This window comes from Trichomycterus rosablanca, chromosome 9 (assembly GCF_030014385.1).
Source record: "Trichomycterus rosablanca isolate fTriRos1 chromosome 9, fTriRos1.hap1, whole genome shotgun sequence".
Classification (NCBI taxonomy): Eukaryota; Metazoa; Chordata; class Actinopteri; order Siluriformes; family Trichomycteridae; genus Trichomycterus; species Trichomycterus rosablanca.
This window is the reverse complement of record NC_085996.1, coordinates 34,551,644-34,569,873: the sequence shown is the minus strand read 5'-3', so window position 1 is coordinate 34,569,873 and position 18,230 is coordinate 34,551,644. Positions and strand designations below refer to the sequence as shown.

General features: G+C 38.9%; 1 protein-coding gene across 1 annotated transcript in view; it reads left to right on the top strand.

The window, feature by feature from the left end:
- Positions 1-18,230, top strand: part of myt1la (myelin transcription factor 1-like, a) — a 118,744-nt gene that overhangs the window by 66,422 nt on the left and 34,092 nt on the right. Inside the window, exons 7-9 of the mRNA XM_063002308.1 lie at positions 3,630-4,613; positions 10,199-10,333; positions 12,833-12,923. Of these exons, the coding sequence (XP_062858378.1) occupies positions 3,630-4,613; positions 10,199-10,333; positions 12,833-12,923 (1,210 nt within the window). The remainder of the gene's footprint in view (positions 1-3,629; positions 4,614-10,198; positions 10,334-12,832; positions 12,924-18,230) is intronic.

The window sequence follows — 18,230 nt, the reverse complement described above, 5'->3', positions numbered from 1 at the left end:
TTTAATACAGTTCAAGCTACTAATTGATTTTTTATTTAAGAAATGAAAATCCATGTCTCAGATCATTACCAGGCTTTCAAATTAATTTCCTAATTAAGATGATTTTTTGTTTCAGGCCATACAATTGACTGGATTACAGTTAATTCTTTGCACAGTGCGCTGTGGCTAAGCAGCACTTAGTATTCGGACTACAGTGCAGTTTAGAGCAGGGAAGATCCCCTCGCTCCCCTCGTGAACTTGAGGAGCAGCAGATGTGACTGTATGCTTAGTATGCATCTCAGCCTTTTCCTTATTCTCAGACTTCCCCAATTGTTTCTGACAGTGTCTTCCAGAGCTTATTAACTTGGGCTTGTCCATACGTACACTGCTGTTTTACAGGTGGTGTCAGATCCACTTAGTTACCCCTCCTGTTTGGAAACAGGCTCCTCCTGAGGTTATTTCTGGCTCTAGAAGCAGAGCATCTTATCTTTTGCTTATTTCTGTAGTCTCATCTTTGCTTGTTCCAAAAATGAGCAAGAAGAAAAATCTTACGGAAGAAATGAGAGATTTCTGGTGCTGCTTGTGTTGCGGACATGTCACTGAAGAAGATACACAAAATATAACATTCTTCTTACTATGGGCCATTAAAAGATGCTGATGAAAATGACAAATTTATAGATATGTGGAACAAATAACTCACATTCAGATTCCAGATCGTTCCTTAGTTTTAAAAACTAGGGCTGGCACCAATCCGATACTCTGTATCGGTATCGGTACGATATTGACCCAAATCACTGGATCGGATATCGGAAGGAAAAAAACTTGTAATCCAATCTGATACTGTTGCTTAATGTAAATAACACTTAAAGTAAATAAGGCCATTGTTTCTCTGTAAAGCAAATAACTCGACAACTGCCGTAACAAGGTGCATCTTGATGACATCATTAACATGTGCCACTGATCTACAACTCATCTGCAACAGCCATTCAGAAATTAAAACACACTGATCTACTTAAACTTTTAGCATTTTAAAAAATCATCTACTACTGCCACATCTAAAAACACTGTTTAAACACAATAAAAATCATCTACTACTGCCACATCTAAAAACACTGTTTAAACACAATAAAAATCATCTACTTCTGCCACATTTAAACATACTGTTTAAACACAATAAAAATCACTTTATAAATGATAAATCGCTCACCTGAGATAAAAAAATTCTGTCTTGTCTCAGCTTGGAGACCTCTCACATCCTCAACGATTAATTAATTTATAATTAAATAATAATAAATGTTATGTGTGTAAAAGTTAAAATAAAAGCAGCATAAGTGTGATGTTGTAGGTTCTGTATTTATTCCTTTAGAATATTTGTTTCACAGTCTGAGCATTGTTATTTATTGCTAGTTTAACCATGGTGCATTGAGACATGTATTATTACTGCTTAGTTGTTTGAGAGGAGAAATGACGGTATCTGATTGGTATCAATTTGCAGCATCGGTACACGTATCGGACATAAAAAAGTGGTATCGAGCCAGCCCTATAAAAAACAAGCACTTGCATTTTAAACCCAAACAGGCAGATAAAGTAAATTTATGTCACTGTCTTAATTTAATTATGGTGATAGTAAATAAAATATATTCTGCCATGATTTACACATATTCTCCAACAACAAAAAAACCTACAGTTTCATTTATGTAGGCTAATGAGTTATCGGGTGTTTTTAAAAAAGGAAACATCAAAGGTGCGCTTGAGAGAAAGAAAGTGAAAATGCAAATCAACGATCAGCTGCGCAACCCGATAATAAAATTTTGTCAAAAGGATTTATTTACACACTATTAGTGCTTCGAAAAAATTCATCAAAATATTAAAATAGCTTTTTAGATATTTATTATCACTGCTTGTGGCTGGAAGAGATATACCACAAAGAACACATTCTTAAGTTTTATTTTAACCTGTACTCTGAGTGGTGTGGCATGTTTTCGTACCCAGTCTGGGTTTGTTTATTAGGATTTTTAACGTCATGTTTTACACTTTTGGTTACATTCATGACAGGAACGGTAGTTACTTATTACACAAGGCTCATCAGTTCACAAGGTTATATCAAACACAGTCCTGGACAATTTTGTATCTCCAATTCACCTCACTTGCATGTCTTTGGACTGTGGGAGGAATCCGGAGCACCCGGAGGAAACCCACGCAGACACGGGGAGATGCAAACTCCACACAGAAAGGACTCGGACCGCCCCACCTGGGGATCGAACCCAGGACCTTCTTGCCGTGAGGCAACAGTGCTACCCACTTACCCACCGTGCCGATTTTTCTTTTTTGCATGTATCTGATTTTAAATACACACTTTTTAATGTATGACTATGAAGTCATGTTTAACCTGAGGTTCATTTTAGAAGAATTTTCCTCCTGGCTACACCAGATCAATTGCTCAATGGGCATTTTTAGACCACCCTAAATTAATATTTCATAAAATGGAGAAAACATTTACTGTTAAAATGCAGGAAAAACCCACTCTAATGGGTTTTGTTACAAGATGCCCAAATCGCTGACACAGCTTTTTCTGTGTTAATACTCAGTTAAATGTAATGTAAATGTAATGACTTTTTCACTGTTCTTCATTTCTTCATCTTTTCTGGTTGTAACAAAGAGCTGTAGTGCACCTAGTGAAAAACATATCCAAGAATTTAAATCAACTTTTTTCCCCTCACATGCATAACACTCATAGCTGTTTGTGCAGTGCAAAAGTTCACAGAATTAATTTCACAGTTTCACAGCAAACAGATGTGCATTATATTATGGCTGCTATATGTGTGCAGCTTGACTCTGAATACAACCCAGTATCATCAATGCTGGATATATACAGTTAGCAAATCTGTGATTACTGTTATCTATAAAAATAAAGACAAGCATTCCCCATGCACTTCATGTCATTTTAAATTGTGTGTCTGATCCCACTGTAGTAAATCTTGTCATAAATTTTTCATGAATCCTATGCAAAAGTACATAATGGCTAATGCATAATGACTTTTCCCCTTTCCCCTTCAATTAGAGTGACACCGGTTAAACCTGGGCGTCTGTGAGCTCATGCATACAGAAGAGGGCAGTTAGCATTTTCTAACACTACATGTGCATTGTTGATTTTATGTGTATTGATAAAAGCAGGTGTTCATCATTTCTAATCCAGATAGGTAGCTGTTGGTTGTTAGCAGAGGTTCACCTTACATGTGGGTGGCACGGTGGCTAAGTGGGTGGCACTGTTGCCTCACAGCAACGTGGGTTTCCTCCGGGTGCTCTGGTTTCCTCCCACAGTCCAAAGACATGCAAGTGGGTGAATTGGAGACACTTGGAGGCATGCTGCCCACGTGTCGGAGGGGCATGGGTTAGCTTCGTTCTCCTCAATCAGAGCGGGGATCGGCATTGGTGGAGAGGAAGCATGACGCAATCGGGCAATTGGACGCGCTAAAAGGGAGAAAAAGGGGGAGAAAATGCATACAAAAATAAATACAAATAAACTAATAAACAAACAAACCTTACAAGTGAGAGCTGACCATGACTACATTGGAAGAAAATAAAAAAGAATCTAAGTATTAAACACTGCCCTGATTGGATAGTAAAGTATTCATTCTCTCTTTTTCTAGACAATAGCTTTTCCAATTGTGGACAATCAAAGCTGGCGCAGATGTTTGAAAAAGACGGCAACAACAATACCAACATGAATAATGAAGACTACGAAAACTATGACGAGCTTGTAGCAAAGTCCCTGTTAAACCTGGGCAAAATAGCAGAGGATGCTGCATATCAGGCTATGACCGAGTCAGAGATGAACAGCAGCTCGTCCAACAGTGCAGGTGAAGATGAGGATGAGGATGAAGATGAAGGCACTGACAATGAGGACCATAAAGGCAAGTTAAGTGTTGACCTTGACAGTGATGTGGTACGGGAGACAGTGGACTCTCTGAAGTTGCTGGCACAAGGCCATGGTGCTGTGTTGCCAGATGAAGGCTACCCCGAGCTCGCTTCCGGCCAAGAGCCCCATAATTGCCAGGCTGACGAGAATGAGGAGGGGGTGTGTCTGAGCAGTCTGGAGTGTCTGAGGAACCAGTGTTTCGATCTTGCCCGCAAGCTCAATGAGACGCAGCCACCTGAGCACCAGATGATGCAGCACCACATGGAGCAGCAGCACCACCATATCCAGATGCATCACCTTGCACACTACAACAGTTGCCAACAGTTCCCGATGGACCCACAGAGACCCCTGGAAAGGAGCTACTCTGACATGGTAAACCTGATGAAGCTTGACGAGCAACTAAGCCCAGAGTCCAGGGGCTACCCATCTAGCTGCGCCCAGGAAGGGGATGAGGACACCACATCGGTAGCATCAGAGCGCTCAGATGACGTGTTTGACATCACCAAGGGCAACCTGTCACTACTGGAGAAGGCAATTGCACTAGAGTCAGAACGGGCCAAGGTAATGCGTGATAGAATGGTGTCGGAGCAGGCACTTGCACGGAGGGATCATCAGCGATTGCATGGGGAGCACAGCCCCAGGCAGAGCAGTGGAGCAGAGGAGCGCAGAGCCAGACTTCATCATGATGGGGCAAAGAGAGCCTATTATCCTAAAGGTAAAGCTCATTTAAACCAAAAATGACAAGGGTTTAAAAGTGTATCCACTATTTAGTTTTAGGTAATGGTACGTGGCCAGGAGTCCAGAAGAGCCTAATTAGCTGTGGTCTCTGAGTAGGATGGATGCAATTCTTTTATTGTTTTACTATTAACACTAATGCACTGGGAAGCAAATTGCCACAGTTTGACTTTTGGGTACTTTGAGTTCCTCACACCTCCCAAAAACTTGCAGCAGAAGGACTGGCACTTTTTATAGCTGTATTTAAATTGTGTCTGTAATTTTGGGTTATTCAATTGGGAAATAAATACGAGGCAGGTAAACAACAATGTATAGTGTTCAGTTTAGTTAGCTGGTAGACAGGATGCTACTTAGCAACATGAGTCCTAGGGACCTGGTTTGGTTTCTCAAATTAAGCTCCATCAGGTAGGTCTCCCGCTATTAGACAATAGCCATTAGATTATAAACAATAAAGCCTTAAACATGTTTGGCTACTCGTTTTAATAAGAAAATATAATAGCCTAGCTTGTCTAGCTTGGCACCTGAGTTTATTAACAATATAATAGTATAAAAGTTAGCCTAACATTATAGCAACATAACAGTAACTAACGTGATAGCAAACATGGCTCCTGCCCCTAGTAAGATCATAGTTAGCCTAACATTAACTAGCTTGATAGCAAACTTCGCTCCTGCTTTTAATAACATAATATAATAGTTAGCCTAACATTAAGTAGATGGTTAGCAATGCTGGCTCCTGCTTTTAATAACATAATATAATAGTTAGCCTAACATTAAGTAGATGGTTAGCAATGCTGGCTCCTGCTTTTAATAACATAATATAATAGTTAGCCTAACATTAAGTAGATGGTTAGCAATGCTGGCTCCTGCTTTTAATAATACAATAGTTAGCTTAACATTAACTAGCTTGATAGCAAATTTGGCTCTTGCTTTTAATAACATGTAATAGTTAGCCTAATATTAACTACTTTGATCATTCCAGCTCCTACTTTTAATAACATTAAGTAGACAGTTAGCAATGCTGGCTCCTGCTTTTATTAATACATTAATGAGTCTAAAATTAACTAGCTTGTTATCATAGTTGGCTCCTGCTTTTAATAAGATCATAGTTAGCCTAACATTAACTATTGTAAGCATACTTGATTCCTGCTTTTAATAACATAATATAATAGTTAGCTTAACATTAAGTAGATGGTTAGCAATACTGGCTCATTTTAATAAGCCTAAAATGAACTAGCTTGTTAGCAGACTTGATTTCTGCTTTTAATAACATACTATAATAGTTTCAGCTCCTACTTTTATTAACATTGTACTTTAGCTAAACTAACAAACTTGCTAGCAAACATTTTTCTATTTATTATAGAATGTGACTAAGCGAAGGTTAACAGTCACGTCTGTGAGATGATTTGCGTCTGAAATGTAATTTTTGTCCGATAAAAAATTGTAATGAGGTCTGGATTTCCCCAGACCTCATTACAAAAACAAAGTTATAGAAGGTCTTTCTTATATTTTCTATACCTAAGCTGTTTCAGTAGTGATAATTGCATTTAGTCCATGGCATTGTATTTTATTGCAGCAGTAATGTATGTGCTGGCTACAGGACTCCTTTAATGAGACTGTCAAATGATTCCAGTCAGTCCCAGTCACTTCCATCGCAGTGGTGGTGACAGCAGTAGCAGAGGCTTATTTTGTTAAAACAGCCCTGCACAATAAGATCAGAGGCTGGCCCTGTCAGGCATGAGTAATGGCAATCGGAGCGGCACGTTAGGACAGTAATTCCGTCCGTGGAATATTTCTCCAAATCTGCTTTGATTCCCACACACCTCTGCTGGGAGACACGCTATGCTACGTGCTCTTATTGTTATCATACATAGAACTGTATCAGCATAACATTTAGCAAATTCCTCATCCTTAGCCCAAGTGTCTGTACAACCCAGTGTCTGGTTTTATTCTCATCCTCAGTCTATGCAGCTTGTGGCTATATCTAAAATATCTCATTTAAACTGTGCACATGAAATGATCACCATGCTCATAAAACTAGGTTTTGTTGTTGTACATGCATGAACAGAGCAACTAATGAAGTATTCCAAAGCAATTATATTACAAAAAAAAGACATTTTACATGTTATTAATATTATAAAGAGAATGTCATGGCAGGTGTTCTCAGTGCTCTAACCTGAGGAAGCACATTATCACTGCTGTACAGGGTGAAGGACAAGATCAGAATTCAATCAATGGTATCTCTGTATCTTCACCATAAGGCTTGTCTTTCTCTAAACAGCTCAGTGTACAAGGTCAGTTTCAACTTTATTTAAACAAGGTTAGAATTAATTGTACATTTGAAATAATTTTAGTGAACAGTGCTCCGATTCTCTTATTAATCTTGCTTTGAGGAGATACTTTTACAAATATGCAATTTAATAATCATCTACAATTATTTTCCCTTAGTTTTATTACTTTTTTAAAGCCATGTTCTAAAACATATATGTATTATATTGTTCTTGGTGGCGTAGATACCATGGATGGGGAAAAGGTTTGTCCAAGATTTAGTATGCCAAGGAATTACAAAGCAATCAAAGTCTGAACTGTCACGAACCAATTCTATATCATACTCACTCACTCACTTTCTTAACCGCTTATCCAATTAGGGTCGCTGGGGGCACCCACCAGTCCATCGCAGGGCAGACACACATACACACACACACACAAACACACACACCCATTCATCTATAGGGCAATTCAGTGTCTCCAATTAACCTGACTGCATGTTTTTGGACTGTGGGAGGAAACCGGAGCTCCTGGAGGAAACCCACACAGACTCGGGGAGAACATTCAAATTCAGAAAGGACCCGGACCGCCCGTCTGGGGGTTAAACCCAGGACCTTTTTGCTGTGAGGCAACAGTGGTACCCACCGAGCCGCCGTGTTGATAGTTTATCATACTGTAGGACAAATCATTTATGGATGAACCGCAAAATAAGCTTATTGTAGGTTCTGTAAACAGGTAATAATTTTAACCTTTGATGTTAAAGAACATGTCTAATATTTTAACTCCTAAACTGTCCCAAATACCTTCAAATCAAGACTATTAACAAGGCCAAAAGGACATGGATCCATCTGATTTAGTGTAACAATTTCTATTACAGCTTTTAGATATCAGCAGTAGGAAACTATATAAATGTTGGTACATTTGCAGTGTTCTAAAGACCACATTTAAACTTTCTCTCTTGTAATTTAGTAGTAGCCTAGCAGTTAAGGTACTGGACTAGTAATCAGAAGGTCGCTGGTCCAAGACCCACCACTGCCAGGTTGCTGCTGTTGGGTCCTAGAGCAAGGCCCTTTAATTGCTAGGACTGTATACTGTCACAGTACTGTAAGTCGCTTTGGATAAAGGCGTCTGCTAAATGCAGAAAATGTAAATGTAATTTATGCAAGTGCATGAGGATGGTTTTGACACCTTACATCAGGAGTAGCAACATGACATTTCCAACCATAGAAGAAAATCTCATCAATTTGATTAACATAAAAAAGATTAACATGCCTAACTATTATTATTATTTTATTAAAGCAATACGCAACATTATAATAAGACATTTTATCTTTTAACAAGTTTTTACAACAGTTCATGTTTTTAAGATGAATTATAGCCGTAATCGGCAGATTAATTGATCATAACGACAGTTATTAGAGTAAGAAGGAAATTACAAGAGCAATCATAATTAATTAAAAAGCAATTAACAAAACGAGGTGTTATTTTTACTTCTGATGCTAACTCATAGCAGAAAGTAAAAAATAGACTTTTCTTCTAAAATTTTAAATGTACTTAGGCCTAGGTTGGCATAATGTTGCTGACTGACTAATCAGAACATTTCAAATCAAGTAAAAGGAAAGTGTTACAAAATGTGGGGCTTCCTAAATTCAGTCTTTTTGTTGTTTTACAGAATTTACAATCATGATTGATAAGAACACACTAGCTGCAGTACATATTTCCTAAACAAAACATAATTAATGAGGTATAATCAATAATAGTTTTCTAAGGATTAAAGTAACTGCAGAAGTGCCAGTGATCAGTTGAAGAAATTTAAGGACATCTAGTTTGAAAACTAAATGTCTTCCATTGTGTACACTTCTACTCTTGGTTAAGGTAGGCTTCTTGTTTAAGTATACTTTTTGTTTTAACCTGTGTTAGAATCTCTCCCTGTAACTTTGACTTGTGCTATAATTTAACTTTGTAAGAAACTAAAGCTAGTCTTAAGTTAGGCCTCTTGCTGTATTAGTTTGTGTGGTTTGCTGATTAGTTGGTTTCAGATGCTTATTGTTAGAACCCAAGGTTGGGGGCAGTGCTAAGCTTAGTAAGCTGTAAGAGGTTTGTGGAGGTTTGGGCTGCTTGGGCTGTAAGTTTTTAATGTTTTTAATGTTGTATATAACAAATATATAATTTCAATTAAATGTAAATATATAATTTAAAATTGACCATTGAAAGCAGAAGTTTACATACACTTGGAACAGACATGCATATCATAGCATCATTTTATGATTTTAATCATTTAATCATTTAAGTTTTATTTTAAGTCCTTGAATACATTTGATTTAGTATAATGTGTAATGTGTCATTTCAGTTAGCTGCATGGCCTCCTAACTATTCATTACTGTTAACTACAGCTGTTGATTTCTTTGTGCCCATATGAATATGTCAATTTTTCTGTATAATCAGCAGCTAATTTCAGTAAAGCTTTAAGCTATCAGTTTTAATTCAAAGTTTTAATATTTAGTTTGTCATCCTCTAATCCCATTGCGATGGAAAGCACGCTTGACTTTGGACAGTGTTACCTGTGTAATAGACAGTGTTGTGAACAGACTTTAAAAAACACACTGACTTATAACACCAGTTTGATTGTTTGTTTCTCTGTTTAGTTTTGTTTTTGGACAAAGAAGCATATTAAAAGTATTCAGTCACAGAAAAAGAACAGTTGCAAAAGTCTTCACAACATCATGTCCCTTACAAGTGTATGCAAACATCTGACTTTAGTTTTGAAGACATCAGGACATTGCATGGCATTAGTTATGTCCTTAAAGCACAAGCCAGACTGCAAAATATGTTATTGGATTAGCATTAATACTATCAAGAAAAAAAAGACATTTAAGCCACTGGTTACTATCTTTAAGTATATTTATTATTTCTTGTATAATTTCTGTGGCAGCGTGTTTCCTCTGTGCACTTCTTATCTCCAGAAAAACATACAAAATGTAGATGGGATGTGAAATATGAAATATTCCATAGGTGTGAGTGATTGAGTGAATGGGTGATACTGGGTAATGAGTTGGCACCCTGTCTGTAGTGTATTCCTGCTTTGCACCCAGTGTTTCTTACCCAGAGTCAATATAATACCAACACTAACCTTTAGCCAGATAGCTACTTTAGATAAGATAACTATAATTATACTTAGTTTAGTTAGTTACAAATAGTTTTTATTACAAATACAAGTTGATGACGTCTGCAGTACCAGCTTGTAAAGATAATTGTAAATGTAATGTAAGAGGATGTCTACATTCCCTTTTGTACCATCAGATTCCTCCAGAGGGGAGAAAAAAGAGAGTAAGTGCCCAACCCCAGGTTGTGATGGCACCGGGCATGTGACCGGCCTGTATCCGCACCATCGAAGTCTATCTGGCTGCCCTCACAAAGATCGTGTACCACCAGAAAGTAAGAGAGATGAAATGCACTGTGTACTTTATTCATTCCTGATGTTACACCTCTGAATGAGTACGGGCTTGTGCTTTCATTCGATATGTACTTTCTCATTGTTTCTACATGGTGATGTATCTGGTGCTGTTCAGTTTCAGTTTGTGATCATTTACAACAGACTGAAAGCAGCTTGATCATGTCTGCTCTTTTATTTGGACTTGTGTTGCATGTCAGTGAGGTACGGAAAAGTGAACAGAGGTCATTACCAGACCTGTTCAAAAGCTGCTGGATTTGCTGTGTGTGCATGTTGATTTTCCCTGTTTTAGTATTTTACAATTCTGTTTTAGTGTTTTTTTTGTTTTTTTTGTTTTTTACAAATCCACCTACCTTGTTTAATTTATTACACTCCGTGCCTGAAGTATGTGAACACCTGATCAAGAGCTTGTTATACATCCCATTCTCTAACTTTGACATTAATATGAAGAACATGCAGCTTTACCAGTCTATGCTTTTCTGGAAAGACTTTCCACAAGATTTTGGAGTGTCTGTTGAGATTTGTCCTCATTCAGTTAAAAGATCATTTGTGGCATCAGGCACTGTTTGATGTGGAGAACTGGTTTGCAATTCACATACAAGAAAATTCACAATACAAGAAAATTTAGAGCAAATGAAATAGTTTGGTGTTTTAAAACAGGCAGTCATGTCCTGGAACCAACTTTACATCTTTTCAAATAAAAAAACCCTGATTTATTATTTTATCTATACCAACATACAGATTATAGACATTTCATGAACACCAACTTTATAGAAAATATAAATCTTAGCAATTGTAAAACAGAAAGAGAAAAATAGATGTTGAGATACTTCTCAACACGTCACATGCAGTGCAATAGCAAGTGAATCCAGTCAGTTCTTTTACAAGTATAACAGGATCCTTGTTGGAAAGTGCTTTAGTAATACCTAAAAGTTTTGTGTCCATTTTGGCAAAGAGCTTTTGACTGGCAGACAGGTTTTTAGATATTAAAAATATCAGTTGTGTTGTAGTGCTCTAAATACTGCAGCTAATGCAAACAAAGTGGTGCAATCCTTATATTATTATTATTATTATTATTATCGACCAAGACATTGAAATTGTATATCTATTCTTTGTGTGCACCCACTTCCTCCTCCTGTTCACTAATAAAACAGTGAAGTGTGATTTTGGCTATCTAACTATAGGGAAGTTGTAGCTTAGCAGTTAAGATACTGGAATAGTAAACAAAAGGTAGCTGGTTCAAGCCCCACCACTGCCAGATTGCCACTGTTGAGCCCTTGAGCAAGACCCTTAACCCTCAATTGCTTAGATTGTATACTGTCACAGTACTGTAGGTCGCTTTGGATAAAAGTGTCTGCTAAATGCTGAAAATGTAAATGTAAATGTACCACAATCACTCTTTACACCACTGCAGATAAAGGTGTAAATTAACATGTATAAATTAACTATAAATAAAGCTATAAATTAACACACTTTCGATTTAGACCTGAGTGCATATACAGGCTTAATCTGAGAGCTGATTGCAATCCAATGTTCATATAAGGCAATACAAATAAGTGTCTCAGCTTGCCTGATGTTGTTATGCTGGTTGTCTGTTTAGTAGTTATTAGCACTTACAGTAGCTGCACTGTCCTGACACTCAGCAGCAAAGTGGATCCAGTTTTGAGTTCTTTTCAGCCTGAGCTACCCAAGTGTTTCAATAAAACTACACTCCTTTGATTTCCTAGCACATATTGAGTATAAATACAGGCCAAAACCAGAAGCTGCTGAATACAATAAGGCATAATGTTTTCCCTGGAGTGTTGTCATAAACTTGCAAAAAAGTCTATAAACGTCTGTCTGCGGCAGCTTTGCTCAGATTCAGTTTTGGTGAAACTGGCCAGCACAGGCGTGATTTTTAGTCACTTAGTGTATCACAATATGAAACAATGATTGGAACACTGAAGTTGAGGATAGCATGGTGTCACTGTCTTACTCTTAATGGATTAAACAGAAAAGAATGAAGCCAACGAGAGCTAAACTCTGCAGTACCACTAGGCGCTTCTAGCAAAAACAAAACCGTTACTTTTATAGCAATAATGTAATGTGAACCAGTGTAAACTAAGAGTTTGAGCAAGTTTGCAATTGTGTATTTTAACTTGATAGGAAAGAAACAATTGTACTTAATATTTTACCAGAAAGTATACATCATTTTCCATGAGTAAGGAATTTGTGTACTTCTGCCACTTCTGCATGTGTATGTCTAACAATCACCTGCATGTGCTGTATCTATGTCTGTGTTTCAATGCATGCTGACTTTTCTGTGCATGATCTGACCTCTTTGTCTTTAACTGCCTTTATTTTCAACTGTATACCAACTATTTTCAAGCTGCTAACTCAAACTAATTTAGTCTAATAAAAGAAAAAAAGCTCTTATTTCCATCTCAGGTACTCCTAACCTCCACTGTCTCTGGCTTCTCCTGTCTGTGTCTGTCTTTCCAAAGTACTAGCAATGCATGAGAATGTTCTAAAGTGCCCGACGCCTGGCTGCTCAGGACGTGGCCATGTTAATAGCAACAGGAACTCACACCGCAGGTGAGTAATTGCGGAGCTAAAGAACTAAAAAATAATAATAATAAGCTGGCCATGCTGTTAGTCTATTGCTGTTGCAGTATTTTTGTGAAGCATGTCTGGCCTTTAGAACACGCTGCTCTTTGACTGGAAATGTCTGAGATTTAAAAGAAGTAGGGAATAGATAATAGCAGCCAGGCTTGCTTTTTAGAATGCCTCATTGCTGAAAACACAGTACACTCCTAGTAATGACTTTTTAATTTGTTTTTCCCAATAAGTGAAGACCGGAGGTTGTGTGTCAAAATTACACAAATACCCATAATCAAAGCTCAACCGTGGAAAGAATTGCACAAACTCAGCAAAAGTGGGTTGTTTTCTAGTGTATATTTCTGAAAATGCTTAACGGTGGGGTTTTTAACTAGGGTAACGATGCTCATACATTTCCTTCCATAAACGTGGAAACATAACTGGATTTTGTGTCAAAATTACTCTCATAATATGGTTTAGGGACACATAATCATAGCAAAGGTAGAATACATTGCACAATCAGAGAGATATGCTTTCTACAATAACTATAATATTCAATAATCTAATGTGCATTCCTAACAGTCACTGTTCCACCTTTATAGAGCATGTATAACTGTCTAATGATGTTAACAATATTGTTTGGGGTTAATAATATAACTGACAGGTCAAATCTGATTTGTAAGATTTTTTAATCCTTAATTATGTTACTCAGCCCAGGCTTTTTGGGTTGACAACATGGTTTCTTTACAGTAGTTTTGGATACGTGCTAAAGGCTAACTGTGCCTAATGCCTAGTTCACACTACACAATTTTTGCCCTGACTTTCGCTCGCCGACTGGTCGGCGCTAGATTTACTGGCCTGGATTTATCGGCGTTCGCTCAGCGATCGAAACTCGGCTCTCAATCGCTATGTGTGAACTACTCAACAACTCGATTCAAGCGCTCGGCGCCTGAAGATATATATCTAGCTTGCTAAATATCTGGATATGAGTCGGTCGACTGGCAATGAGTGCAGTGTCGAACAGCCAATGAGAACGCAAGATACTGGGTGACGGGAAACGCAGGGGAGGAGTTGTGAAAAGGTGGGACAGGGGCAGGGGCACAAACACTCAAGTTTTACAGTGTTTCTGACCTTATCGTTCTCTACAAAACATAACACCAACGTTGCATTGCAAAAAATATTTATTAACCTCCAACTCACTATAGAACAATCCAAGCCAAATCCACTCAGATTCATTTATTTTTCCTCGTTGCTTTTACGCTGCACATCAGCGCACAAACTTTGATCGCTCGCTACTTGTTGAAGTGCATTTTTGGACGTGGTATCATTAAACCTTTTGTCACTTCTCGTGTTTGTTTTCGTGACAAAACGTAGTTTGGGAGACCAGAGAAGCTCGCCTGCGATTCCAGTTGGTGATAGATGGTGTAGTGTGAAACCCCCCATCGTCGATCAGTTGTGTAGTGTGAAATACACACAGACTTGAAAGACTCCCGATTACAAGACATCCAGTTCACTGTCCATTTTATCAGCTCCACTTACCATATAGAAGCACTTTGTAGTTCTACAATTACTGCCTGTAGTCCATCTGTTTCTCTGCATGCTTTGTTAGCCCTCTTTCATGCTGTTCTTCAATGGTCAGGATTTTCCCAGGACCACCACAGAGCAGGTATTATTTAGGTGGTGGATCATTCTCAGCACTGCAGTGACACTGACATGGTGGTGGTGTGTTAGTGTGTGTTGTGCTGGTATGAGTGGATCAGACACAGCAGCACTGTTGGAGTTTTTAAATATCGTGTCCACTCACTGTCCACTCTATTAGACACTCCTACCTAGTTGGTCCACATTGTAGATGTAAAGTCAGAGACGATCACTCATCTATTGCTGTTGTTTGAGTTGGTCATCTTCTAGACCTTCATCAGTGGTCACAGGACGCTGCCCACGGGGCGCTGTTGGCTGGATATTTTTGGTTGGTGGACTATTCTCAGTCCAGCAGGGACAGTGAGGTGTTTAAAAACTCCAGCAGCGCTGCTGTGTCTGATCCACTCATACCAGCACAACACACACTAACACACCACCACCATGTCAGTGTCACTGCAGTGCTGAGAATGATCCACCACCCAAATAATACCTACTCTGTAGTGGTCCTGGGAGAGTCCTGACCATTGAAGAACAGCATGAAAGAGGGCTAACAAAGCATGCAGAGAAACAGATGGACTACAGTCAGTAATTGTAGAACTACAAAGTGCTTCTATATGGTAAGTGGAGCTGATAAAATAGACAGTGAGTGTAGAAACAAGGAGGTGGTTTTAATGTTATGGCTGATCGGTGTAGATGAATGGTCTAACATTATAAAGGCTTTTATTCTAGAAAATCTGAATAATATTTTCCTTAATTCAATTTGATTTGTTTTAAACCTTCCTGTGATTGAAGAGTATATGAAGATTAGATGATACTGATATAATATAATGATACATTTTAGTCGTTTCTTTTATTCTTGTATTTTACGAAATGCAATTAAAAACGGATTGCACAGCTTAATTAATTGAAGTTAATAATAAAGATTTGTGCCTGTATTTGGTTCATTAACCTCTTCCATCTGTTCAGAACTGCATGAGTTTGGAACCACACAGAAACACGGGGCACAAGGCTGGAACACACCCTGCACAGGGTCCTGACCTCAACCCCAATCAACACCTTTGGAATGAAGCCTTTCCTGTAAAAGTGCCTGTTATCGCCACTAATAAAGGGAGCTTCAGGGTTTTGGAATGAGAGTTCTGTTAAGCTCATGGTTAGGTGTCCTCACACATTTGGCCATGTAGCATTACAGAGAAAATCATGAAGCAGACCGAGAATCAACTGTGCCATTATTTTTGTAGTATGTAAAAATGGCACCACCCCACACACCCATACTCATAAATAAGGTGTAAATATACGTCTGCACATCATTCAGACAGCCATGATCTTCTGGTCTCTCACACACAGGCCCACATTCACAGCCGCTGCAGGCCATGTTATATAGAACAGCTCCTGTGGGACACTGCACACCCACAGCACAGGCATTCAAAAGGTTGAGATGGGAAATAGAAAATATGGAAGAGAAAAAAACACACACGCACATGATGTGATGTATACGTACGTATCTGTATGTGCCTGCTGCAGTTCGTCTCCTGGTTGTCATAGCAACCCGGCATATTGACGGCGGTTCTTCTGTCTGATGCTATTTTTCTCTAATTCAGAAAGTGTGTGAAATAGCAGGACTGTGTAGTTTGTGTGCTGTGTGTTTTTTTCTTCTTTTCTTGCTTATTTTTACCACTGACAAACCTGTGTGTGTCTACTGTAAGTATAAGGAACGGGATAATCCTAATGAAAACATGCTGAGGAATGAAAGAAAGATATAGAAGGGTAGAAAAAGACTGAATAGTATTACTGTCCTCTGTGTTACAGCCCTGCAGAAGGTCCAGCGGATAACAAACTAATAGGTTATGCCTAATATGCTATATAACTAGGCCATGAGAAATGCATAACGCATCCATACACATTCTTTTAAAGTTCACGTTTGTCCTGTATTCACTAAGAGTAAATTGTAATTGTATATTTTAATAAGACTGGTAGGTAACACTTTATTTGAAAGATACCCACGTTAGACCTTCATAACACATTAATAAGCAACACAGACTAGAATAGAATGCCTTTATTTGTCAAATATTATATATTGCCAAAAGTGTTTACCCATCCAAATAATTGAATTCAGGTGTTCCAATCACTTCCATGGCCACAGATGTATAAAACCAAGCACCTAGGCATGCAGACTGCTTCTACAAACATTAGAGAAAGAATGGGTCGCTCTCAGGAGCTCAGTGAATTCCAGCGTGGTACCGTGATAGGATGCCACCTGTGCAACAAGTCCAGTCGTGAAATTTCCTCGATACTAAATATTCCACAGTCAACTGTCAGTGGTACTATAACAAAGTTGAAGCGATTGGGAACGACAGCAACTCAGCCACAAAGTTGTAGCCACGTAAAATGACAGAGCGGGTCAGCGGATGCTAAAGTGCACATGCTCAGAGGTCACCAACTTTCTGCAGAGTCGATCACTACAGACCTCCAAACTTCATGTGGCCTTCAGATTAGCTCGAGAACAATGTGTAGAGAGCTTTATGGAATGGGTCTCCATGGCCGAGCAGCTGCATCCAAGCCCTACATCACCAAGCGCAATGCAAAGCGTCGGATGCAGTGGTGTAAAGCACGCCGCCACTGGACTCTAGAGCAGTGGAGACGTGTTCTCTGAAATGACGAATCACGCTTCTCCGTCTGTCAATCCGATGAACGAGTCTGGGTTTGGCGGTTGCCAGGAGAACGGTACTTGTCTGACTGCATTGTGCCAAGTGTACAATTTGATGGAGGGGGGATTATGGTGTTGGGTTTTTTTTTAGGAGTTGGGCTTGGCCCCTTAGTTTCAGTGAAAGGAACTCTTAATGCTTCAGCATACCAAGAGATTTTGGATAATTTCATGCTCCCAAATTTGTGGGAACAGTTTGAGGATGGCCCCTTCCTGTTCCAACATGACTGCGCACCAGAGCACAAAGCAAGGTCCATAAAGACATGGATGAGCAAGTTAGCTGCAAAGGGTGGGCCGACATCATATTAAACCCTATGGATTAAGAATGGGTTGTCACTCAAGTTGATATGCGTGTGAAGGCAGACGAGCGAATATTTTTGGCAATATAGTGTACGTCTACACATGTACAGTACAACGAAATTATTTTTGTGCATATCCCAGCTCATTTGGAAGCTGGGGTCAGAGCACAGGATCAGCCATTGTATGGCACTTCTAGAGCCTAAAGGGTCAGGGGTCTTGTTGAAGAACCTAATAGCAGATAGAGCTTTGGGCTATTAACTGAAAGGTTGAGACCCAGCTCTGCCATGCAGCCTCAGTTGGGCCCTTGAGCAAGTCCCTTAACCCTCTCTGCTCCAGGGGCGCTGTACAATGGCTGACCCTGCACTTTGACCCCAGCTTCCAAACAAGCTGGGATACACAAATAAATAATTTCATTGTACTGTACGTCTGTGTACACCGATCAGCCATAACATTTAAAACCACCTCCTTGTTTCTACACTCACTGTCCATTTTATCAGCTTCACTTACCAAATAGAAGCACTTTGTAGTTCTACAATTACTGACTGTAGTCTATCTGTTTCTCTGCATGCTTTGTTAGCCCCCTTTCATGCTGTTCTTCAATGGTCAGGACTCCCACATGACCACCACAGACCAGGTATTATTTAGGTGGTGGATCATTCTCAGCA